The sequence below is a fragment of the Pan troglodytes genome, chromosome 2 (assembly GCF_028858775.2).
Source record: "Pan troglodytes isolate AG18354 chromosome 2, NHGRI_mPanTro3-v2.0_pri, whole genome shotgun sequence".
In the NCBI taxonomy this organism is placed as follows: domain Eukaryota; kingdom Metazoa; phylum Chordata; class Mammalia; order Primates; family Hominidae; genus Pan; species Pan troglodytes.
The window spans coordinates 200875831-200902793 of record NC_086015.1 but is presented as its reverse complement, the minus strand read 5'-3'; the positions used below and the strand labels follow the sequence as shown (position 1 = coordinate 200902793).

The following is a 26963-nucleotide window of genomic DNA, read 5'->3' as shown; positions in this document are numbered from 1 at the left end:
AAATCCTTTATGGTACTTTCCAGCTTCTGGTTTGTTCAGATTATTGCTCCTTTTTTTGTGGGGAGGGATTTTTTTAGTTTTTTTGTAGAGACAGGATTTTGCATGTTGCCCAGGCTGGTCTTGAACTCCTGAGCTCAAGCAATGCACCTGCCTTAGCCTCCCAAAGTGCTGGGATTACAGGCGTGAGCCACCACACCCAGTCTACTGATCCTTTATTAATTGCTAGTCTCAGGAAAGCCCTAAACAATTCTGCTCTTCTCTACAGTTCCCCCATATTACTAAAGGTAACCACTATTAACATATTATTTCTTTTCATATTTTTATATTGAGATCATAAATCTAATTTTACATTCTGCTTTTTATACTTTAATATGCTATAATTAGCTTTAGAAACTTTTTGGTCAAAAGTTTTCATTCTTCATGGTATTCCATCATGTGGATGTCACATCTTTCTTCCTTCACTTTGGGGATCAAATCATTACCTGACTTGGGACAACCTGACTTTCAGCTGTGATCCATGGGCCTGTCCCAGATAAAGAGCTCACTGTGGAAGGGACATGCCAGTAAGCTGAAGCTGTTTCCTTTACCACTAAAAAGAGTATTTGGGGATTGAAGATAGACCAGTATCTATTTCTTACCTTGAATCACACTTTGCAATTACATAGTACTTTCACTTATTTACTATTTATTATATATTTCATATATATCACATATAAGATACTCACATGTCATATATTTTTAGTGATTATGTTTTAGTTATGTATTAGTTATATAGTGTAATACTTTACAGAGTTTTGTAGCTTTTTACTTTAATCTTGAGTGTTACTTATTATAACATACTTATTATAACATGGTGAGCTTAAGACTGAGTTGGCATCTAGGAAAACTGGTTTTCCCCAGATATACTTATTTGGGTCACTTAAGCAATTTCTGTTCCTCTTTAAAGGAGGGATGTGGTCAAGATCCTCCCAGAAGAAGGTAGTTGGGATTTTATTCTGAGATTGGCTTCGTTGTGCGTTGATGAAAATGATTTATGTAGGGATGGGTTATACTCTCCCTTGCCACTTAGGCCACCCCCCAGGTTCAAGCAGTTCTCCTGCCTCAGCCTCCCGAGTAGCTGGGATTACAGGCATGTGCCACCACGCCTGGCTAATTTTTATATTTTTTTAGTAGAGAACGGGGTTTTTCCATGTTGGTCAGGTTGGTCTCGAACTCCTGACCTCAGGTGATCTGCCCGCCTCAGCCCCTCAAAGTGCTGGGATTACAGGCGTGAGCCACTGCGCCTGGCGGGGAAAGGATATTTTATTTCTCCATTGTGATCTGTTTACTTGCATCTAAGATTCAGGCATAATGGTTTAATCAAACCAGTGTGTATGAGCTTCAGTTGAATTTAGTATTTCAACTCTCTGATATTGATAATTATATCATTAGGAGAAACGATCCTAAAAAGATGAAGACACTAAAGAGATAGGCAATATAAAAATATGTAAAATGGGACTTCAAAAATTCCAGATTTGGGGAGGAATGGAGTTAAAGTATAGGTTTTGTTTGTTTCTTCCTTTTCCTATCTTTATGATCAAACTTAAGTCACTGTCAGTTTAAAATAACTTTTTATGGGCCTGGCATGGTGGCTCACACCTGTAATCCCAGCACTTTGGGAGGCTGAGGTGGGCAGGTCACTTGAGGTCAAGAGTTTGAGACTGGCCTGGCCAACATAGTGAAACCCCGTCTCTACTAAAAATACAAATATTAGCTGGGTGTGGTGGCAGGTGCCTGTAACTCTAATTCCAACTACTCAGGAGGCTGAGGCACGAGAATCGGGTGAACCCAGGAGATGGTGGTTGCAGTGAGCTGAGATAATGCTACTGCAGTCCTGCCTGGGTGAGAGTGAGACTATGTCTCAAGAAAAAAAAGAAAATTAAAAATAAATAAAATAACTTTTTATAACTACAAAATGTGTTTTGTAAGCCTCATGCTGACTACAAAGCAAAAATCTATGACACACCAAAATTGAAAAGCAAGGAATCAAAGCACACTACTAGAGAAAATCAAGTGCCACAACAGAAGACAGTAACAGAAAGAAAGGAACAGTAAAAAAACTAGAAAACAAGTAACAGACCTTACTTATCGATAATTACCTTAAATGTAAATGGGTTAAATTCTCCAAATAAAAGACAGTGACTCAATGAATTTTTAAAAACCTTCCAAATAAGCCCCAACCGTATGCTGCTTCCAAGAATCTCACTTCACATGTGAGGACATACGTAGACTTAAAGGGATGGAAAAAGATGCTCTATGCAAATGGAAACCAAAAGACAGCAGGAGTAGCTATACTTATATCAGAGAAAATAGACTTCAAATCCAAAGTTGTGAAAAGAGTCAATGTCATTAATGATAAAAGAGTCAATTCAGCAAAAGGATATAACAGTTGTGTGTGTGTGTGTGTTTATATATTAAGGTGCTCCCATGTTGGATGCCTGTATATATGTATGCATGCATCCAACATGGGAGCACCTTAAATATATAAAGTGAATATTAGTAGACCTAGATGGAGAGAGAAAGTCTGATACAGTAACAGTTGAAAACTCTGATACCCCACTTTCAGCAATGGACAGATCATGCAGACAGAAAATCAACAAAGAAACAGCAGTGTTAAACTATATCCTAGACTAAATGGACTACAGACATCTACAGAACATTCTACTCAATAGCTGCAGGATACACATTCTTCTCAGCAGCACATGGAACCATCTCCAGGATATATGATATCATATGGTAGGCCACAAAACAGGTCTCAACAAACTTTTAAAAACTGAAATCATACCAAGTATTTTTTCTTTTTTCTTTCTTTTTTTTTTTGAAATGGGGTCTCACTCTGTCACCCAGGCTGGAGTGCAGTGGTGCAATCCCAGCTCCACCTTTGCCTCCTGGGTTCAAGCAATTCTCCTGCCTCAGCCTCCTGTGTAGCTGGGATTACATGCACACACCACCACACCTGGCTAATTTTTTTTTGTATTTTTAGTAGAGATGGGGTTTCGCCATGTTGACCAGGCTGGTCTTGACCTCCTGACCTCAAGTGATCCGCCCACCTCGGCCTCCCAAAGTGCTGGGATTACAGGCATGAGCCACCGCACCCGGCCATTCAAGTATCTTTTGTGACTACAGTGCAATACAACTAGAAATCAATAACAAGAACAACTTAGGAAACTATACAAATATGTGGAAATTAAACAACATGCTCCTGAACAACCAGTTGGTCAATGAAGAATTAAGAAGGAATTAGAAAATTTATTGAGACAAATGACAGTGGAAACACAACATACCAAAAACAGCGGGATACTGCAAAAGTAGTACTAAGAGGGAAGAAAATAGCAATTAACATCTACATCAAAAAGTAGAAAGATCTCAACCTAATGTTGCACCTCAAGAAACTAGAAAACCAGGACAAACCAAACCCAGAATTAGTAGAAGGAAAGAAATAATAAAGATCAGAGCAGAAATAAATGAAATAGAGAATGAAAAAATATATATATAAAAGATTAACAAAAGAGTTGTTTGTTTCAGAAGATAAAATTAACAAACCTTTAGCTAGACCAAGGGGGAAAAAAGACTCAAATAAATAAAATCAGAGAGAAAAAGGAGACATTGCAACTGACAGCACAGAACTATGAAGAATCACTAGAGGCTGTTATGGGTAACTGTGCCAACAAATTGGAAAACCTAGAAGAAGTGAAGAAATTTGTGGACACATACAGCTTACCAATACTGAATCATGACAAAACAGAAAACCTGGACACACCAATAATGAGTAATGAGATGGAATCGGTAATGAGTCTCCTATCAAAGAGAAGCCCAGGGCCCGATGTCGTCACTGCCGAATTCTACCACACCTTCAAGGAAGAACTAATACCAATTCTTCCCAAATTATTCCACAAAATTGAAGGAGAGAGAATTCCTCCAAACTCATTCTACAAGGCCAACATTATCCTGATACCAAAGCTACAGAGGGGCACAAGAGGAAAAATACAGGCTAGTACCCCCGATGAGCATAGCTACAGAAATCTTTCACAAAATACTAGCAAACCAAATCTAATCGCTGCACATTTAAAAAAAATCAGAAGATAGCCGGTGTTGGTGAGGATGGGGAGAAAAGGGAACCCTTACACGCTGCTGGTGGGAATGTAAGTTAGTACAGCCATTATGCTACACAGTCTGGAGGTTCCTCCAAAAGTTAAAAATAGAACTACTGTGTGATCAAGCAATCCCAATACTGAGTATATATCCAGGGGAAACGCAATCGGTGTATCAAAGCGATACCTGCACTCCTCTATTTATTGCAGTGCTATTCATGATAGCCAAGGTATGAAATAAACTTAAATGTCCATCAACAGCCAGGCGCGGTGGCTCACGCCTGTAATCCCAGCACTTTGGGAGGCCGAGGTGCACAGATCACGTGAGGCCAGGAGTTTGAGACCAGTCTGGCCATCATGGAGAAACCCCGTCTAACTAAAAATACAAAAATTAGCCAGACATGGTAGCCTGCGCCTGTAGTCCCAGCTACATGGGAGGCTGAGGCAGGAGAATCGCTTGAACCTGGGAGGCAGAGGTTGCAGTGAGCCAAGATAATGCCACTGCACTCCAGCCTGGGCGACAGAGTGAGACTCTGTCTTAAAAAAAAAATGTCCATCAACTGATTAATGGCTAAAGATAATGGGGTGTGTATACACTATGGAATACACTTCAACCTTAATTCTTTAAGTTTTGGCAACATGGGTGAACCTGGAGGATGTTACATTAAGGGCAATAAGCCAGGCACAGAAAGACAGCTGTCACATGCTATTACTCGGGAATCTAAAAAATTGTTCTCATGGAGGTAGAGAGTGGAATAGTGGTTGCCAGAGGATGAGGAGGGTAGGAGGGAGAAGGGCATGGAGAGAGATTGGTCAACAGGTACATGGTTGTAGTTAGGCAGGAGGAGTACGTTCTGGTGCTCTGTTGCACAGTAAGGTGGGAGAAGGGCATGGAGAGAGATCGGTCAACAGGGCCAAGGGGACAGACAGTTAGACAGAAGGAGTACGTTCTGGTGCACAGTAAGATGACGAGGGTTAACAGCAGTGTATGGTGTAGTTCAGAATAGCTGGAAGAGAGGTTTTTGAATGTTCTCATCACAGGGAAATGATAAATATTTAAGGTGATGGATATGCTAATTACTTTGTTGCAATCAATGCACAATGTATCCATTGTATACTATCAATATGTACAATTATGTATCAATCAAAATTTTTTAAAAAGGTGACACTAAATACGGTAGCTATGTAAATCAAATTTTTACAGAAGTTTTCTTCTACATGAGCAGATACCAAATATAGATTGTTTGGTGTATCTTAGAATAAAAGCCACATTCTTTTGTAGCTTTGGCACCTTAGGGACACTTCATTGTGAGGAAGGGAAATTCTTCAGCTTTGTCCAGAGGAAATTATAGGTAGATCTGAATGCTCAAAGTTTCTAAGATGTCAATGCTCTTTGTGTAATTTTGGAATCAAAGCCCTAGGATGATAGAGTACTTAATGTTTGCTTTTGGGATTTATCATGTTCTTTTTTTTTTTTTTTTTTTTTTTGAGACAATCTCACACTTTTTGCCCAGGCTGGAGTGCAATGGCGTGATCTCAGCTCACTGCAACCTCCACTTCCCAGGTTCAAGCGATTCTCCTGTCTCAGTCTCCCGAGTAGCTGGGATTACAGGCATGTGCCACCACGCCTGGCTAATTTTTGTATTTTTTGGTAGAGATGGGTTTTCACCATGTTGGCCAGGCTGGTTTCCAGCTCCTGACCTCAGGTGATCCACCCGCCTCAGCCTCCCAAATTGCTGGGATTACAAGTGTGAGCCACTGCGTCCAGCCTCATGATGTTCTTTAACAGTTAACCTTGTAAGATCAGTACAGAATGAATCAGAACACAGGTATGCAGAGTCACGTCATGAGTCAGACTGATTCTCAGGCCTGTGAGACCAGATTGTAACCTGTTGGCACATGTGAAGACTGTGTCACTAAGAAATCAGAGGCTAGTTTGCTCTGAGGAAGAGGCATAGGATATGCAGAGTCACTGGGCAAAAGTTGGCAGTCCATTGGCCTCTGCGATGGCCATTTCTTACAGTATGATCATAAATGACATTTTAGTGACCGCCTTAGTCCTACAGTTTCTGTCCTTCATGATGCTGTAGTTAGCGCTTAGAAATATAGGAAATAAGAAGTTGTTTTTGGCCTTTTTTGTTTGGCAAAAGATGTCTGGTTCTGTGTGGATGCCTTCATCTTTTTGTATATTGTGCAGGTACTGTCATTGTTAAGAAATGGATCTTAGGCTGAGTGCAGTGGATTACATCTGTAATCCCAGCTCTCTGGGAGGCCAAGGTGGGAGGATCACTTGAGGCCAGGAGTTGGGCAGCATAGTGAGACCCCATCTCTACAAAAAATTTAAAAATTATCTGGGTGTGTTGGTGCACATCTGTAGTTCCCAGCTACTCGGGAGGTTGAGGTGGGAGGATCACCTCTACCTGGGAGGTTGAGGCTACAGTGAGCTGTGATCATGCCACCGCACTTCAGCCTGGGTGACAGAGTTAAGTGTCTCAAAAAATAAAAATGGATCTGAATGGGTTATACCCGTATAAAGTTAGGGTTATAAGCTGCTTATGTGAGGATTGAGTGAGACAGTAGATGAAAATCCCTTTACAAAGCATAATGTACCATTTGAATGTGAGGGTTTTTGCTTTTTGTTTTTTGTCTTTAAATTAGTATCGTTCACAACTTTAATTCTCTCAGAGTTGAGTTTTGCGCCCAAGTGAAAATTAAGAGGGGAGAGAATGTTAGGATGTGGGGCAGGAGGTTCCTCGGCTTAGACTTTCTTTGATATGATCAGGATCAAGTACAGCAAAGGTAACTAACCATTGGTGTAACTGATGCCCTTGCAGGAGGGAGCACTGGCAGTTGCTGGGTAATTTGAAGACGACGGTGGAGGGTTTGGTATCAACCAACAGCCCCAACGTCTGGTCTAAGTATGGTGGCTTGGAGCGGCTTTGCAGGGACATGCAGAGCATCCTCTATCACGGGCTTATCCGTGACCAGGTACGCAGAACTCCTTTTTTTGCCAGATTGGCTGACTCGCTTGTTGAAAAGAAACAGTCGCATTGGCAGGGAGGAGATGAAGGCCACTGGTCTGTGGACTCCTGAGAGCAGCTGTGACTTAATTCATTTTTTTAATATACAGAACGTTTCACATCATGTCTGATGGACCATAGATGTTAATGGAATGAATAAATCACTGGGTAGGACAGCAAATCAGCAACAAAAGATTAGGTCAACTTAAAACTTTCCTATTGTTGCTGTAACAAGTAACTACAAACTTAATGGCTTAAAACAACACAGATTTATCATCTTACAGTTCTTGAGATCGAAGTCCAAAATGAGTTTCACGGGGCTGAAACCAAGGTGTCTGCAGGGCCACACGCCCTCTGGACACTCCACAGAGAATCCACTTCCTTGCCTTTTCCAGCTTCTCTAGGTTTCCTGCATTCTTTGGCTCTTGGCCACTTCCTCCATCTTGAGAGCCAACAGCATAGCACCTTCAAATCTCTCTCTGACCCCCCCCCCGCCCTTTTTTTTTTTGAGACGGAGTCTCGCTCTGTCACCCAGGCTGGAGTGCAGTGGTGCGATCTTGGCTCACTGCAAGCTCCGCCTCCCGGGTTCACACCATTCTCCTGGCTCAGCCTCCCGAGTAGCTGGGACTACAGGCGCCCACCACCAGGCCCGGCTAATTTTTTCTATTTTTTAGTAGAGACGGGGTTTCACCGTGTTAGCCAGGATGGTCTCAGTGGTCTCAATCTCCTGACCTTGTGATCTGCCCACCTTGGCCTCCCAAAGTGCTGGGATTACAGGCGTGAGCCACCGCACCCAGCTCTCTGCCCCCTTTGTTTGTTTGTTTGTGTTTTGAGACGGGGTCTCGCTCTGTCACCCAGGCTGGAATGCAATGACAAAATCATGGCTCGCTGCAGCCTCGACCTCCCGGGTTCAAGCAATCCTTCCACCTCAGCCTCCCAAGTAGCTAGGGCTACGGGCACATGCAACCACACCTGGCTAATTTTTGTGTTTTTTGTAGAGACAGGATTTCACCATGTTGCCCAGGCTGGTATTGAATTCCTGGTCTCAAGTGACCCTCCTGCCTTAGCCTCCCAAAGTGCTGAGATTATAGACATGAGCCACCGTGCCCAGCCCTCTCTGCTTTCACATCCCTTTCTCTCCTTATGGACCATTCCTGCCTTCCCCCCTCCTTATGACCATTCCTACCTCCCTCTTAAGGACTCTTACAATTATACTGGGCCCACATGGACAATCCAGTATAATCGCCCCATCTCAAAATCCTTAATTTAATCACACCTGCAAAGTCACTTTTGTCATAAAAGGCAACATTCCCAGGTTCTAGGAATTAGAATGTAGACATTTTGGAGGACCAGTCTTAGCCAACCACAGCCAGGAAGCTTTTTCTTCTCAATCTTAGTTTTGGTTTTAAAACCATGCTGGTTTTTTTCAGAAGTAGGTAGGATAAAGGAAGAAAAACAGCCAAGGCAAAAATATGTTCACTTATTTCTGACTTTCATGCATGAAATGTTTCTACAGAATGAGAAGGTGGCCAGGCACAGTGGCTCACGCCTATAATCCCAGCACTTTGGTAGACCAAGTGGGGCAGATCACTTGAGATCAGTTTAAGACCAGCCTGGCCAACATGGTGAAACTCTCTGTCTACTAAAATTACAAAAATTAGCCGGGCGTGGTGGCGCGCACCTGTAATCCCAGCTACTCAGGTGGCTGAGGCAGGAGAATCGCTTGAACCCGGGAGGCGGAGGCTGCAGTGAGCCGAGACCACACCACCGCGCTCCAGCCTGAGCGACAGGGTGAGACTCTATCTCACAACAACAGAAGAATGAAAAGATGAAACTCCATGTGCTCAGTTACATTAAAAGTACTTCCCTGTGGGAAATCCTTTTGTCTAGAAGCCAGTGTGTTCTAGTGATAATTAATTGCTTAGGCTTGATAAGATTCGTGTAATTAGAATCAGTGTCTCTTTCCTGAGACAAAATAATCAGCTCTTCCTGTGATTCTTTTTGAATTAGAATTTTCATCTTGTTCCCTAAATTTAGACTTTTATTATTACTATCTTTACTTCAAATTAATAATGGGAAGAAAGAATTAATATGCTTTCTTTGTAAGGATAGTGAGACTTTATCCTCAAAGTATCTGTGAAAACTAGCAGGCATAAAAGTGACTAGGGAAAAGAAGAGTTAGTAGTTAACTCATGTTAACTACGACACGAGTAGTTAATAGGTACTGTGGCTCAGGGTAGAGCCAGACTGCCTGGATTCAGTTTTCAGCTCCTTCATGTGTTAGCTGTGTAACCTTGGGCAAAATACTTCACCTCTTTGTGCCTTAGTTTCCTCACCAGTGAAATGAGGTAGCATCTGCCTACCTCTATGGTTGGTGTGGTACGTAAAGCATTAAGAGAATAGGAAGAGCTCTCCTAGTATGTGCTATGATGAGGAGGAAGAGGAGGAGGACACAATGACTCATTAAATTTTCCTCCTAGCATCCTAGGACAATCCGAGAACTATTTATAAAATGTTGTCATATTTAGAATACCCTTTGAGTTTTACTTTATAGATACCTTGTTGATGCTTATGAATGGTAGTTTGATTGTAGCTTAAATTTTTAAAATATAAACTTTATTGATGTTGAGTTTCTTTTTCTTTTTTTTTTTTTTTTCGAGATAGAGTTTCGCTCTTGTTGCCCAGGCTGTGGTGCAATGGCACGATCTCGGCTCACCACAGCCTCTGCCTCCCGGGTTCAAGCGATTCTCCTGCCTCAGCCTCCCGAGTAGCTGGGATTACAGTCATGCACCACCACGCCCAGCCAGTTTTGTATTTTTAGTAGAGATAGGGTTTCTCCATGTTGGTCAGGCTGGTCTCGAACTCCTGACCTCAGGTGATCCGCCCGCCTCGACCTCCCAAAGTGCTGGGATGACAGGCGTGAGCCACTGCGCCTGGCCGAGTTTCTTTTTCTGTATATCCTCAAAAACTCTATAATCAGCTTTGAGTTTGGAAATGAGTAGAATCCAATAATACTTAAAGGTTTCTGCTTTCTCTTTGGCAGTTACTCCATTTGCAGTGTTTTAAATACATTTTGGTTCTGGATAAAGTTGTCAAGTGAGTCACTGGGGTTTAGTATCCTCCTATTTAAAAAAAAAATCAGACCTCACAAATACAGGCATAATTGTGTGTTCTCACTCACGTCCTCCCCTGTCAGGGCCTAGTATAACTACCTGGAACTCTAAGCTCATCTTTCTTTTTTATCAGAATTTATTCTCAGCCAGCAATCACATTGGAAAAGAGCTAATCAACTAATTGGTATTAAAGTATGTATACTTGACTGGGCGTGGTGGTTCATGCCTATAATTCTAGCATTTTGGGAAGTTGAGGCAGGAAGATCACTAGAAATTTGAGGCCAGGAATACAAGACCAGCCTGGGCAACACAGCAAGATCCCTATCTCTGTAAAAAATTTAAAAAATTAGCCAGCCATGGTGGTGCATGCCTGTAGACTCAGCTACTCCGGAGGCTGAGGTGGGAAGATTGCTTAAGCCTGGGAGGCTGAGGCTCCAGTGAGCTGTGATTGTGCCACTGCAGCCTAGAGGGAGACCCTGTCTCAACAAAAAAAGCAAACCCAAAACAGCAAAAAGCACCATCCTAGGACTGAGGAGGCAACGTTGTATCATAGACTGACAAAAGTCTTTGGAGTCAGTTAGAACCTAGATCAGAATCTAGACTCATTGCTCACATCCATGGGAAATAAAGTGACGTAGCAGTTAAAATTACGGACTTTTGAATCAGACTGCTCACATTTTAATCTCAGCTTCACCATTAACTGAGTGGTGCTGGGCAAATTATATAACTCTTTTGTCTTTGTATTCTCTTTTTTTTTTTTGATACAGAGTCTTGCTCTGTCGCCCAGGCTGGAGTGCAGTGGCGTGATCTCAGCTCACTGCAAGCTCTGCCTCCCGGGTTTACGCCATTCTCCTGCCTCAGCCTCCTGAGTAGCTGGGACTACGGCACCCGCCACCACGCCCGGCTAATTTTTTTTTGTATTTTTAGTAGAGACAGGGTTTCACCGTGTTAGCCAGGATGGTCTTGAACTCCTGAGCTCATGATTTGCCCACCTCAGCCTCCCAAAGTGCTGGGATTACAGGCATGAGCCACCGTGCCTGGCCTGGAATTTTTTTTAACGCAGTTCTGCCGTATGCCCTTCTCTCTTCTTACTCTGTGTATTTTCCTGAAGCAGTCTCATTGCTCACATTGCACGATCACTCACCCATTGATGACCCCCACCTCAGGGTTCAGCAGGTTCACCTCTCTGCTGAACTCTAAATCCAGAAGATTAGCTGTCTCCTGTACCTTACTGTCTGGCTGTCTTTCAGGCCCGAGCACATGACCAAAACTAAACTTATGTTCTCTCATGAGACTGCCCTTCTTCCTATTTGTGGCATTGACCTGCTCAGTCTCCCAAGTCAGAAACTTGGGAATCCTGCCAGTGTGTTTTACAGAAACTCAGTGCAAGTTTCCCAGGCTGCTGACCAAAATAGCTACCAGATTAGTGGCACTGCCACTCAATGGGTCAGGTACTTGTGTCCTAATAGCAAATGGGTTCTTCTCTTGGCCCTGTTACTAATATTAAACTGTCATCTAGAGTAATCACTTAACCATATTCAAGACAGTTTCACTATCTGTGCCTGAAAGAGAAATGGAAGTCAAATCAATGAGAATCTCAAATGAAAGCTGCTTGATAAATGCAAAACACTATTCACATATCTTGTTATAGTTATTAAGAGTGATAATATCTGGCTAGGCACAGTGGCTCATGCCTGTAATCCCAGCGCTTTGGGAGACTGAGGCGGACAGATCACCTGAGGTCAGAAGTTTAAGACCAGCCTGACCAACATGGTGAAACCCCATCTCTACTGAAAATACAAAATTAGCCGGGCGTGGTGGTGCATGCCTGTAATCCCAGCTACTCGGGAGGCTGAGGCAGGAGAATCGCTTGAACCTGGGAGGTGGAGGTTGCAGTGAGCTGAGAGTGCACCATTGCACTCCAGCCTGGGTGACAAGAGCGAAACTCCGTCTCAGAAAAAAAAAAAAGTGATAATATCTGTGAAAGTATCTGGTCATCAGAATGAAAAATATCAAAGCATATGATCATCTGCAAAATAGCAATAGTATTTTTAATTTTTTTCATTTGTTTTTATTTTATCTTTTCTCTCGCCTTTTTACATGCCTCCTATCCTGAGAACCCCAGTAGTGTTAGTAATCAGAAGCAGAGCAAATCAGGCAGATTTGTCATATGGACACACACACATTTAGCAACTGCAGGCTCTAGTGGGAAGAATCAAAAGATCTGTGCCGGTTTCCTTGCTGCTCTGTTCTGCCTGGTAAAGATCTGAGAATTAAAGTCTGCGTCAAGAACTTGTTTTTCGCTTTCATTTCCTCCCTCTGAAAGATGAGGGCTTTCAAAGGTTTCAGGCTGCTGCGTCATCACCGAGCTATTCTGGGTGTTGTGCCCTCGTCGGGAGGAGGGGCTGATACAGTGATTCATGCTGCTCATGTCCCCTCTGGGCTTTCAGGAGGATGCGTTGTGGAATGTGAATTGTATTTTTAAAAATTCACTCAGGGCCTTAGGAAAGCTGTAACATCATGATCGTATTCTTAGAGGGATCTCAGTTTTCTTGACAGCTGCATCTGGGCTACCTTTTTAGTCCTTCCAGAAGGCAAGGCATATTTGATAGCCTCTTTTCTGTTGCTTAGAAATGTGGAGACATTTAGCCCCTGAGGTTGCTCAGCTGAATAGGAGAAGTGAAAGGATTCCTCCTTTTGCCACAATCAAGAAGAAACTAGTTCTTGGCAGCATAGATGGTCCAATTTAAAAAAAATCAATAATAAAAAAAAGACCTCTGTGGTTTTTTTCTGAATATGTAATGTAGGTAATATATTTTCTTCGTTGAAAATTCAGAAAATACCTAAAAGACTTTAGAAGAAAGTAAATATCACCCATAATCCCAACACCAAGCGATAGTCACCACTCTAACATTGAGGTATATTTTCTGCTTTTTTCTATGTATTTATGTGTTTTAAAAAAACATTAAGGTTGTACTATATATATCACTCTATAACTTGAAAAATATTTAATTTTTGAACATTGTATTTTACGTAGCTAGATAATCAAAAAAGTATAAAACTGTATACAGTGAAAAGTCTTGCTCCCTTCTGATCACATAAAAAACTACCATTTACTAGTTTCCTTACAGAGAATTTTTTTTTTAATTAAAAATTTTTTAATCCATCTTGAATTGATTTTTGTATAAGGTGTAAGGAAGGGATCCAGTTTCAGCTTTCTACATATGGCTAGCCAGTTTTCCCAGCACCATTTATTAAATAGGGAATCCTTTCCCCATTGCTTGTTTTTCTCAGGTTTGTCAAAGATCAGATAGTTGTAGGTATGTGGCGTTATTTCTGAGGGCTCTGTTCTGTTCCATTGATCTATATCTCTGTTTGGATTAAAGATTTAAACGTTAGACCTAAAACCATAAAAACCCTAGAAGAAAACCTAGGCATTACCATTCAGGACATAGGCATGGGCAAGGACTTCATGTCCAAAACACCAAAAGCAATGGCAACAAAAGCCAAAATTGACAAATGGGATCTAATTAAACTAAAGAGCTTCTGCACAGCAAAAGAAACTACCATCAGAGTGAATAGGCAACCTACAACATGGGAGAAAATTTTCGCAACCTACTCATCTGACAAAGGACTAATATCCAGAATCTACAATGAACTCAAACAAATTTACAAGAAAAAAACAAACAACCCCATCAAAAAGTGGGCGAAGGACATGAACAGACACTTCTCAAAAGAAGACATTTATGCAGCCAAAAAACACATGAAAAAATGCTCATCATCACTGGCCATCAGAGAAATGCAAATCAAAACCACTATGAGCTATCATCTCACACCAGTTAGAATGTCAGTCATTAAAAAGTCAGGAAACAACAGGTGCTGGAGAGGATGTGGAGAAATAGGAACACTTTTACACTGTTGGTGGGACTGTAAACTAGTTCAACCATTGTGGAAGTCAGTGTGGCGATTCCTCAGGGATCTAGAACTAGAAATACCATTTGACCCAGCCATCCCATTACTGAGTATATACCCAAATGACTATAAATCATGCTGCTATAAAGACACATGCACACGTATGTTTATTGCGGCATTATTCACAATAGCAAAGACTTGGAACCAACCCAAATATCCAACAATGATAGACTGGATTAAGAAAATGTGGCACATATACACCATGGAATACTATGCAGCCATAAAAAATGATGAGTTCATGTCCTTTGTAGGGACATGGATGAAATTGGAAATCATCATTCTCAGTAAACTATCACAAGAACAAAAAACCAAACACCGCATATTCTCACTCATAGGTGGGAATTGAACAATGAGATCACATGGACACAGGAAGGGGAATATCACACTCTGGGGACTGTGGTGGGGTGGGGGGAGGGGGGAGGGATAGCATTGGGAGATATACCTAATGCTAGATGACGAGTTAGTGGGTGCAGCACACCAGCATGGCACATGTATACATATGTAACTAACCTGCACAATGTGCACATGTACCCTAAAACTTAAAGTATAATAAAATAAATAAATAAATAAAAAATTTTTTTAAAGACAGGGTCTCACTATGTTGCCCAGGCTGGTCTCAAGCTCCTGGCCTCAGGCAGCCTCCCAGCTTGGCTCCCAAGGTGCTGGGATTACAGGCATGAGCCACCATGCCCAGCCCTTCCAGAGAATTTTTATGCTTATAAAAGCAATTACCAATGATTTTCTTTGCTATACCTGCAAGTTTTAAAATATAAATAATAGCATACTGTAGTAACTATTCTGTATCTTGCCTTTTTTACTTAATATGTTTTGTAATTCATCTGAAATCATTACATAGAGAGCTTCTTCATTCTTTCTTACAGCTGTCATTTTATAATATTCCATTGTACGTATGTACCATCACTTATTTAGCCAGTCCTCTGGTGAATGGATATTTAGATTGTTTCCAATCATTTGCTATTAGTAACAGTGCTTGTGTATAAATAATTTTGCCCTTTACCGTAGGATAAATTCCTAGAATTCTTAAAGGGCATGTGCATTTGATATTTTGATAGCTATTGCTAAATTACTCTCCAGGAAGTTATGTATATAAATACCCTCACCAGAGGCCAGGCGTGGTGGCTCACGCCTGTAATCCCAGTACTTTGGGAGGCCAAGGCAGGTGGATCATGAGGTCAGGAGTTTGAGACCAGCCTGGCCAATATGGTGAAACCCTGTCTCTACTAACAATACAAAAATTAGCTGGGCTTAGTGGCATGTGCCTGTAGTCCCAGCTGCTTGGGAGGCTGAGGCAGGAGAATCACTTGAACCCGGGAGGCGGAGTTTGCAGTGAGCCAAGATCACACAACTGCATTCCAGCCTGGGCGACAGAGCAAGACTCCATCTCAAAAAAAAAAAAAGTAAAAGATTACACTTCTCTTAGCATGAAAAGATACTATAAGTGTCATTGAATTTTTTTCCCTGTGAACTTTTTCCTGTTTTATTCCTATTTTCAATAGATTTAGTCTTTTCCTACTGATTTATAGATATTCTTTATTTATTGAGGAAATTAGTCTTTGTAATGGGAGTTGCAAATATTTTTTCCTAGTTTGTCTTTTGACATTTCTTTCTTTTTTTTTTTTTTTTTCTGAGATGGAGTTTCACTCGTTACCCAGGCTGGAGTGCAATGGCACAATCCCAGCTCACCGCAGCCTCTGACTCTGGGGTTCAAGCGATTCTTCTGCCTCAGCCTCCCAAATAGCTGGGATTACAGGCATGTGCCACCATGCCCAGCTAATTTTGTATTTTTAGTAGAGATGGGGTTTCACCATGTTGGTCAGGCTGGTCTTGAACTCCTGACCTCAGGTGATCCACCCGCCTCAGCCTCCCAAAGTGCTGGGATTATAGGCATGAGCCACCGCGCCCGGCCGTCTTTTGACATTTCTTATGGTGGCTTTTACTGTGCCAAAATATCTGACTTTTAGTAAGTCAAATTAATCAGTTCTTTTATGACTTCTCTTAGGGCTTTGTGTGGTGCTTAGAAAGGGCTTTTCTACTGTGTGTGTTTTTTTTTTTTTTTTTTTTTGAGACAGAGTCTCACTCTGTTGCCCAGGCTGGAGTGCAGTGGCACGATCTCAGCTCACTGCAACCTCTGCCTCCTGGGTTCAAGCAATTCTCCCGTCTCAGCTTCTCGAGGAGCTGGGATTACAGGTGCATGCCACCACGCCTGGCTAATTTTTGTATTTTTAGTAGAGACAGGGTTTCACATATTGGCCAGGCTGGTCTCCAACTCCTGACTTCAAGTGATCCGCCTGCCTCTGCCTCCCAAAATGCTGGGATTAAACGGGCGTGCGCCACCACACCCAGCCTACTCTGCAGTTATTAAGAGTGTTTTCCCATGGTTTTGTCTATTACTTTTATGGCTTAGTTTTTTACATTCAAATTGTTCCATCTGTAATTTATTTGGAATGTATTTAATTTCCTATGCATTTGTATCAACTTCTCGATTTCTATTCTGGTGTGTTGTTCTCTGTTTATTTGCCATCACCACTCAGTTTTAATATAGTAGCTTTTCAGGCTGGGCGCGGTGGCTCACACCTGTAATCCCAGCACTTTGGGAGGCCGAGGCAGGCAGATCACCTGAGGTGGGGAGTTTGAGACCAGCCTGACCAACATGGAGAAACCCCATCTCTACTAAAAATACAAAACTAGCCGGGCATGGTGGTGCATGCCTGTAATCCCAGCTACTCAGGAGGCTGAGGCAGGAGAATTGCTTGAATCTGGTAGGTGGAGGTTGCGGTGAGCCGAGATCGCGCCATTGCACTCCAGTGTGGGCAACAGAGAGAAACTCCGTCTCAAAGAAAAAAAAAAACCATAGTAGCTTTTCATTATGGTAGCGGGTAGTTCCTCATTCTTACAGCATCTGTTGGTGGTGGTGGTGGTGACGGTGGGGGTTTTTCCCTCAACATGCAAACATTTGTTCTTTTATATACTCTGTGAACGCCACACCATTTTTCGATAAGAACAGGAAAAAACTACTTATGCAACATGATCTGGATCATTAACTGATTGATGAAGTGAGGGAAATCAAGTAGTGATGATATATGTAACTCAAACATTTTATTTTAATTTAAAACATAAATTTATATCTATTCAACAATCTTAGGATATTGGGTCAAAGCCTATTCTGTGAGTATGGGCCCACTGATGGAGTCTGTATCATCTTTCTTATATAAACTATGCCCCTCATACATCAGATAGAATTTCCAGTTTCAATTTCTTTTATACTGAGCCAGCAATTTAAAAAATCCTGTAGTATGAATATAAAATTTTCATTTTTCATTTTTCCCCTAACTTCTGAAAATTGTCTTGCCTCCACCTAATTCGGTATCAACTCTTTATAGTGACTTACCTTTACTGAAAAGGCTTTTCAGAGCATACTAGTGTTTATAAATACAGTCATTTCCTCAAAGTGCATAATCATTACTTTAAATGTGAAATTATAACAAGTACAACTGACAGGAATAGGTTTGGAAACAAAAATAACTGATTCTTGGTAAGCCACAACTCAATTGGTGGGAGTAAAAGTGCATGTTTATTCTAGAGAATTATCTATACCCAACTTGAGTGCTTCTTTGTCAAGGTTGGGAGAATTGGAAAGCCATTCTTTCAGCAAAAAATATAGCATTGCTCTTTTTTTTTTTTTTGAGTCTACCACTGTAGTCTTTTTTTTTTCTTTGTAGCATTGCTTTTAATGTGTATATATTACAAGTGTACCCTAATTTAATCAGTACTCTACTGATAAATGTTCAAGTTGTTTACATATAGGCCGGGTGTGGTGGCTCACGCCTGTAATTCCAGCACCTTGGGAGGCTGAGGTGGGTGGATCACCTGAGTTCAGGAGTTCGAGACCAGCTTGGCCAACATGGTGAAACCCCATCTCTACTAAAAATACAAAAATTAGCCAGGCGTGGTGGCAGACACCTGTAATACCCGCTACTCAGGAGGCTGAGGCAGAAGAATCGCTTGAACCTGGGAGGCAGAGGTTTCAGTGAGCCGAGATTGCACCATTGCACTCCAGCCTGGGTGACAGAGCAAGACTCCGTCTTGGGGAAAAAAAAAAAAATTGTTTACATATTTTTCTTTATTTGCTATTATAAAAAATGCTAAACATTCTTTTTTATGTAAAGAAATTTATTAATAAAATTTATCCCTCTCTCTCTTCCTTTATGATTTGCACTTTTGTAGCAAGGAAAGACCTGCTGAATCAGAACTTGCATTATTATTTTTTTTTTTTTTTTTTGAGACAGTATTGCACTATTGCCCAAGCTGGAGGGCAGTGGCTTGATCTCAGCTCACTGCAACCTTCACCTCCCAGGCTCAAGTGATTCTCCTGCCTCAGCCTCCCGAGTTGCTGGGACTACAGTCATGTGCCCTATGCCCGGCTAATTTTTGTACCTTTAGTAGAGACAGGGTTTCACCATGTTGACCAGGCTGGTCTCGAACTTCTCCTGACTCAGGTGACCCTCCCACCTCAGCCTCCCAAAGTGTTGGGATTACAGGCGTGAGCCCCTGTACCCGGCTTGATTTGCACTTCTGCTTTTAAACATTGAAAGTTTTATCTGCATAGAAATCCAATATCCTTACTTTTCTTTAGTGGATTTGTAGTTTCCTTTTTCCTTTTTAACTCTTCAATACAGGTGGAATTTATTCTGGAATTTATAAAATAAATCATATTTATTTTATATGATTTGAGGAGAATGCCTAAATTGGTCTACTTCTAGCCAGCCAATTTTCTCAACTATATTTCTTGAATAATCAATTTTTTCCATTTTTTTCCCAAACAAAAAAGTAGTTTATTTAAGGGTTTAAGTTAGTTTAAAATTTTGTCTGAAGAAAAGAAACCAATTTTACATGCTTTTCTTTTTTTTGAGACCAGAGTCTCACTCTGTCACCCAGGCTGGAGTGCAGTGGCGCGATCTCGGCTCATTGCAAGCTCCGCCTCCCGGGTTCATGCCATTCTCCTGCCTCAGCCTCCCAAGTAGCTGGGACTACAGGCGCCCACCACCACGCCCAGCTAATTTTTTTGTATTTTTAGTAGAGACCGGGTTTCACTGTGGTCTTGATCTCCTGACCTCGTGATCCGCCCGCCTCGGCCTCCCAAAGTGCTGGGATTACAGGTGTGAGCCACCGCACCCAGCCACAATTTTACACGCTTTTCACTTAAAAATGATGTAACCAAGAGACATGCTGGAGTTGATGTCCCATGGCTGCCCAACACTGGCTGGCCACTTAAAATCCACTCAACCAGATACCACAGTCCCTGCCACACTACCACCAGAATACTGAAGGTCTTCATGATGTTTATTGTCAAAAGAGCCTGCACATCTGACATTTCCGGTTCTCACTTCTACCCTCCCAGTATAGAGGCGAGAAGAAAGACTTTTTACAAAGAAGCACCTCTGACTGTTGAGGTGGTTTTAGATCGTGTATTAAGTTCTGATATATCTTAAGGTCTCTTTCAGGCTATTTATTTTGTTCCATTGATTGGTCTTTATCTCTTTTTCTGTTTGTTTTTTTAAGACAGGATCTCTCTCTGTCATCCAGGCTGAAGTGTAGTAGCACGATCTCGGCTTACTGCAACCTCTGCCTCCTGGGCACTTGTGATCCTCCCACCTCAGCCTCCCAAGCAGCTGGGACTACAGGCATGTGCCACCATACCTGGCTAACTTTTTGGATTTTTTAGTAGAGATGGGGTCTCGCTTTGTTGCCCAGGCTGGTCTCAAACTCTGGGCTCAAGTGATCCGCTCACCTCGGCCCCCCAAAGTGCTGAGATTACAGGCATGAACCATCGTGCCTGGCCTCGTCTGTCTCTTGATACTTGTGCTAGCTCTATATATTTTTAATTATTTAGATTTTAGTTTTAATCCCTACCCAGTAGTCTCAGAAAAGGTTATCGAAAAACAACAATTGGGTTGTTATGGTACAAACATTTTGCATGTTGAGGCCTGTCCCAGCGAGAGACCATTTCATCTGGTCTGGGCATTTCTTTGCCTCCACAGCTCTTCCCTGACCTGGGTGGCGTGGAAAAGTAGATGTTTCCTTATTTGATTTTGCTTTTGCAGTAGGGGCTAAAGACATCCAGCTCTGGCTTTTAACAAATAGCTCTTTACCAGTTTTAAGAATTATTTTTTAGAAAACAACGGTAGAGAGAAAGGAGTAGAAACCATCATTTTCAGCCGGGTACGATGGCTCATGCCTGTAATCCCAACACAAGTGACCCAAGGCGGGCAGATCACTTGAGGCTCGGAGTTTGAGACCAGCCTGGCCAACATGGTAAAACCCTGTCTCTACTAAAAATACAAAAATTAGCCAGGCGTGATGTCATGTGCCTGTAGTTCTAGCTGTTCGGGAGGCTGAGGCATGAGACTCGCTTCAGCATGGGAGGTGGAGGTTGCAGTGAGCTGGATCACGCCACTGCACTCCAGCCTGGGCGACAGAGTGACTCTGTCTCAAACAAAAAGAAAAAGAAAACATTATTTTTACTGTATACCTTGTATGTCATATGCATATGTTACCTGTTCAAAAGAATGATTAAAATAATCTTTAACAATTATTCTTTAAAAGGGTAAACATATGTCAAGTGTAGTATTCCTTTTTTTTTTTTAATTCCTTTTTTTTTTTTTTTTTTTTCTGAGTTAGGGTCTCACTCTGTTGCCTGGGCAGGAGTGCAGTGGCACAATCATGGCTCACTGCAGCTTTGACCTCCCAGGTTCAAGTGATTCTCCCACCTCAGCCTCCTGAGTAGCTGGGACTAAGGCATGTCCCACCACTCGGGGTAAGCTTTAAATTGTTTGTAGAGATGGGCCAGTCTACCTGGACTCAAGCAGTCCTCCTGAAGTGCTGGGTTTACAGGTGTGAGCCACCACCCCTGGCCTCTGTGTGTATCCTTTGATTGCTGCTAAGAACCTTTGATGAGGCAAGGGAAGGTTGTGGTCCTTTTCTTGTCTTTGAATGCCAACCCTAGAACTAGATCTGTTCCAGAATGGTCGTGATTTGCTCATTGTGTGTGTTCCCTTCGCAGGCGTGCCACCGCCAGACTGATTACTGGCAGTTCGTGAAAGACATCCGGTGGCTCAGTCCCCACTCAGCCCTTCACGTGGAGAAGGTAAGAGTGAGAGTAGAGCGGCTGTGCTGGCAGAGCTGTGGGTCTTCACTGTTTGAGGCTCTGTCAGAAGAATCTTCTAGGCTCCAAGGAGGGAATATGTCCAGTTGCCTATCAGCTGAGGAAAGGAAATTAATTATCCCTGTAGGGACTGACTTTATTTGCTTAAAAAAAAAGGCATGCAAACCCATTGGTCCAGGCCACTTTTTCTCCTCTGGGGAAGGGAAAAAAAGTTTTGCTATTTTCAAAAAAGCCTGCCTACATGGGACCCAGGGTGAAGCCTTTCAAAGCATTTCCCTTACCTGTCTCAATTTAGTTCTCAGGTCATTAGGCCTCAGTCTTGCCGTATCTACCAGGATGTGTGTTTTGACTCATGCCCCTTTGCTTCCCAGTTCATCAGCGTGCACGAGAACGACCAGAGCAGTGCCGATGGTGCCAGTGAACATGCTGTTGCCGAGCTGTGGCTGCAGCACAGCCTGCAGTACCACTGCCTCTCAGCCCAGCTCCGGCCCCTGCTCGGGGATAGACAGTATATCAGAAAATTCTACACAGGTAGGTAGAGGCCACTTAGGACTGTCATCTGTGCTTCCTCGTTGTCACCCACCTCACTATCCTCTACCCCTCTGGTACCAGGGCCTCCTATTTTTCTTTTTTTCTTTGAGATGGACTTTCGCTCTTGTCACCCAGGCTGGAGTGCAATGGCGTGATCTCGGCTCACTGCAACCTCCGCCTCCTGGGTTCAAGCGATTCTCCTGGCTCAGCCTCCCGAGTAGCTGGGATTACAGGCATGTGCCACCATGCCCAGCTAATTTTGTAATTTTAGTAGAGATGGGGTTTCTCCATGTTGGTCAGGCAGGTCTCGAACTCCCAACCTCAGGTGATCTGCCCGCTTTGGCCTCCCAAAGTGCTGGGATTACAGGCGTGACCACCGTGCCCGGCAGGGCCTCCTGTTTTTCACTTGATGCCATAGGGATTCTACTCAGAAACATATATCCAGACTTACCTCTCACCTCCCAAGTAAGACACAATCCAACTTTATGTTAAGGTCGTCCCCTACGGCCACACACACAAACCGTAAGAATAGCCACCATTTACCACAAGTTTCCTGTGTGCCCGTCACTGCTGTCCAGTATCTTCATAGCAGCCCCGAGAGTTGGGCATTGGTGCTACTGTTTCCAATCTGCAGGGCTCCAGGAGGTTAGGCGACTTGGCCAAAGTCACTCAGAGCCAGGATTCAAATCTGGATTTTTCTGACGTTGAAGCCTCTTGCCCTGGCCATTTTGCTGCACCTCGTGTTCTTCAGCCTCTCCTCTACTTTGTTTCTGATCTGCCTTCACCCTCCTCCTCATTCATCCTTACCTCTCCCTTTCTGCTTCCTCAAGCTTCTCTCAAGGCCTCCCTGATGGGCTCTATCACTGTGGCAGCTTTTCTCTCCCCAGATGCTGCCTTCCTGCTAAGTGACGCTCACGTCACAGCCATGCTGCAGTGCCTGGAAGCAGTGGAACAGAACAACCCCCGCCTCCTGGCTCAGATCGACGCGTCCATGGTACAGGGGACAAGGAATTATCCACGTCTGTGCTGGGTCCCTGGAGCTCAGCAGGATGTAGCCCTCTACAGCAAACTTTTTCACTTAGCCATTTTTGTGAGCTGAAAGGCTTGCATTTTTTTTTTTGAGACAGAGTCTCGCTCTGTTGCCCAGGCTGGAGTGCAGTGGTGCAATCTCAGCTCACTGCAACCTCTATCTCCTGGGTTCAGGCGATTCTCCTGCCTCAGCCTCCCGAGTAGCTGGGATTACAGGCGCCCGCCACCACACCCAGCTATTTTTTTGTATTTTTAGCAGAGACAGAGTTTCACCATGTTGGCCAGGATGGTCTCAATCTCCTGACCTTGTGATCCTCCCGCCTCGGCCTCCCAAAGTGCTGGGATTAGAGGCCTGAGCCACCGCACCCGGCCGGCTTTCATTTAAAATGCTTGGAGGAGGGGAGGTACCATTAAGTACCTATTGAAGTAGAAAGTCTAGGCTTAGGTCGTGTGCTTAGTAGACCTAAGCTGGGGAGTGGGGAGGTAGATTTTGTTAAACCTGTGGTATCTTTTGACAAAGGATACCAAGCCTTGACAAAGATCTGGGGAAAAGAGGGATGGTTCTGAATCGGGTAGGGTTTAATGTCAGACCTGGCATAGCTTAATGTTACACGGGGTCAGTTTTTTCATGTTTTTTTCTTTGATGTAAAGAAAATTTTATAGTACAAAGAAAAGTTGTTGCCTAAAATTAACTTATCCCATCACTAATACTCCAGTCAGTGCCTTAGCTAGAATGGAATCAGAGTCCCCACTTCTTAGAGAAGCAGATCCCCTATCTCTCCAGATTCTTTTAATTAATTATTATTATTATTATTGTTTTGAGACAGAGTCTTTACTTTGTTGTCCAGGCTGGGCTGGAATGCAGTGGCATGATCTTGGCTCACTGCAGCCTCCGCCTCCCGGGTTCAAGTGATTCTCCTGTCTCAGCCTCCTGAGTAGCTGGGATTACAGGTGCACGCCACCACGCCCAGCTAATTTTTGTATTTTTAGTAGAGCCATGTTGGCCAGGCTGGTCTCGATCTCCTGACCTCAAGTGATCTGCCCGCCTTGGCCTCCCGAAGTGCTGGGATTAGAGGTGTGAGGCACTGTGCCCGGCCTGATTCGTTTAATTTTGATTGTTGGTTACTATCCATTTAATACTTTGTATGTGCCAGGCACGGTGCTATGTATGATAAATGTATCATCTCACTGAATCTTCATAACCCTGTGAAGTGGGCATTGATCTCATTTTATAAAGGAGGCTGCTGAAGCACAGAGTAGATACGTGGTCCAAAGTTTGGATCAAATAGCTGGTAAGTGTCAGGGCCTGGATTTGAACCCTAGTCTGTCTGACTTCCGATTCCACATACATCAGCACTTTGTTGTGCTGCCTCTGTAATAAAGTACTCCTGGTTTAACACCTGGAAGGATTCCAGTGCAGATGCTGTGGTTTCACAGTTGTAAATTACATACTGTAGTAGAAGGTAGCCTTGCTGTATCTACAGGCTCTGGCTAAAGTCCAGGCCTACTGCAAAGGTAGCTTCTACGGCATTTCTGCAGTACTGCGTTGCCCCCACTCTGAGGCCCTTTGTCCTTAACTCTGACACATTTTTTGGTTTTGTTTTGCTTTTTAGTTTGCCAGAAAGCACGAGAGCCCGCTGCTGGTGACAAAGAGCCAGAGCCTGACAGCCCTGCCCAGTTCCACATACACCCCTCCAAACAGCTATGCTCAGCATTCCTACTTTGGGTCCTTCTCTAGCCTCCAACAATCCGTGCCCAACAATGGCTCAGGTATGAGGACAGGAAAAAGTGGTCATTACATTTATCCCCAGCCCTGGAAAGTAAGAAGACTTTGTGGTTGCTCATAGGCTTGGAAAATTGAGACTTGGGTTGGTAGTTTTTCTTAATAAGGGACATCTTTACAAGTTATATAGTGACTAGCTTGAAATAATTCAGTAGAATCATGAAGTAACAGAAGAGAGAGATGTTTGTAGATTCCCCTGGGTTTCTAATCCACATTGCCAAGAAGGCATTTCAATACTAGCTAACACCGAATGATTGCCAATCATGTACTAGGCTCTGTTGTGTTCAGTTTGTATGTGTTATCCCATTTGAGCCTTCAAACGGTCCTCTTACTGCTCATTTTTCAGATGAGGAATGCATACTAATAAGCAATAAAGCACTGTCTCAGGAGCCCATACTCTTGACTTAGCTGCTTCTAAATAATTTTATACTTTATTTGACTTGCCGTTTCTGAGGTGACATCGTATGTCCTGGTCACCCAGTCCTTCATACATACTGCAGGATTCCACCTCACCCTTGCTCCCCTTACCATTTCCTTTTATATTCTAGAGAGAAGATCTACTTCCTTTTCACTCTCTGGCCCTCCCCGGAAACCTCAAGAAAGCAGAGGGCGCGTCTCACCAGCAGAGGATCAAACCATCCAAGCCCCCCCAGTTTCAGTCTCTGCACTAGCCAGGGATTCCCCTTTGACCCCAAATGAAATGAGCTCCAGTACTCTGACCAGCCCCATAGAGGCATCCTGGGTCAGCAGCCAGAATGATTCCCCAGATGATGCCAGTGAGGGGCCTGAGTACCTGGCCATTGGCAACTTGGACCCCCGAGGCCGGACTGCCAGCTGTCAGAGTCACAGCAGCAATGCCGAGAGCAGCAGTTCCAATTTGTTCTCCTCCAGCAGCTCCCAGAAGCCAGATTCTGCTGCCTCTTCCTTAGGGGACCAGGAAGGAGGTGGGGAGAGCCAGCTGTCCAGTGTCCTCCGCAGGTCCAGCTTCTCAGAGGGGCAGACACTCACCGTCACCAGTGGGGCAAAGAAAAGCCATATTCGCTCCCATTCGGATACCAGCATTGCCTCCAGAGGAGCTCCAGGTAATGAGGAACACCGGCTGCTAGTTAGCAAGATGACCCTGAATTGAGAGTAAGAGAGGGCTTGTTATGGGGACTCTTCAGATGGCAGAAAGAGATGTTCTGTTTCTGGCGATACGACATCTTGTTTTGTAATGAAAGAAGTTTATAACGAAATACTGAGACTCAAAATCTCTAAGTCTATTTATGTTTGTTTCTTTATACATTGCTAATATTAAATGTTTTCCTGGATTCTTTACTAGTTTGGTAACATCAGAGGATAGCGTGACTCATCACAGTGCGAGTTTTCAAAGTATCTCTTGGATTGGGGAAAGTATTATTGAGCTTTAAAAATAATCCCATTAAGTTCTGTCATTTCCTGTGACGCCTTAGAAGTTTGCCCAGGGTGTAATAATACCAATGTGAGAGAGGCAGAGAGATACCGGGGTTTCTAATTAAAACGAAGGCTATAGTGAGTGCAGGGTGATGCGATCCAGCAACTGAGTCGGTGGGGCTGACGGCCGCATCACTGATTCAGGCTGAGAGGCCGTCAGATAAGGAGGCCCTGGCAGCTGGGACCTCCCTCACCAAACACCAGCTGATAGCAGGGGCAGCCTACTCGTGGGGAAGGTGGGGCTCCTTGCTTTTGCCATCTCCCTGCCATCATCCTTCCCGGCTTGTGGTATCCGGCAGGCTTTGGTTGGGTTTTGTTTGTAGTAGGATCTCCATAAGAGGAAGTATAGCATGGAGCTTTGTGCTCAAAGCCATTCTGGGTCAGGAAAGCCCCAGAAATAAAATATAAAAATAAAATGTGAAAAATTCAAGGACCTAAAAAAAAGAGGGGGCGGTTTCTTTAGCAACTGGAGATAGCGTTGCTTTCTCTTTGTAATTTCTGGAAAGGTGAGAGCTGAGGCCCCCATCTGAAACCTTCAGAATTACAAACTTTTGTCTTTGTTTTCCCTCAAGAATGTGATTTAACTTGTTGGAAATCTTGAGGAGAAGAATCTCCAAATCAAAGCCTGTCTTCCCATGAGCTTTCTTAGATGTGAAGTTGACTGGGCTGGACCCTCACTTCACATCTCCTGCTGCAGGCCTGATGTCTGCCGTACTCCAAGCCACTGGCCTTTGAGCATGTAAAACTTTC

General features: G+C 43.3%; 1 protein-coding gene across 15 annotated transcripts in view; it reads left to right on the top strand.

The window, feature by feature from the left end:
- RUBCN (rubicon autophagy regulator) overlaps positions 1-26963 on the top strand; it is a 75662-nt gene that overhangs the window by 22005 nt on the left and 26694 nt on the right. For 10 of the 15 annotated variants that reach the window (XM_063806534.1, XM_063806533.1, XM_054682511.2 and 7 more), the window contains exons 2-7: positions 6965-7118; positions 21317-21400; positions 21790-21949; positions 22837-22943; positions 24592-24748; positions 25310-25843. In XM_063806534.1, the coding sequence (XP_063662604.1) occupies positions 7080-7118; positions 21317-21400; positions 21790-21949; positions 22837-22943; positions 24592-24748; positions 25310-25843 (1081 nt within the window). In that variant the 5' untranslated portion in view covers positions 6965-7079. The remainder of the gene's footprint in view (positions 1-6964; positions 7119-21316; positions 21401-21789; positions 21950-22836; positions 22944-24591; positions 24749-25309; positions 25844-26963) is intronic. The other 5 variants (XM_063806537.1, XM_054682512.2, XM_063806536.1 and 2 more) reach the window with 1 other exon arrangement.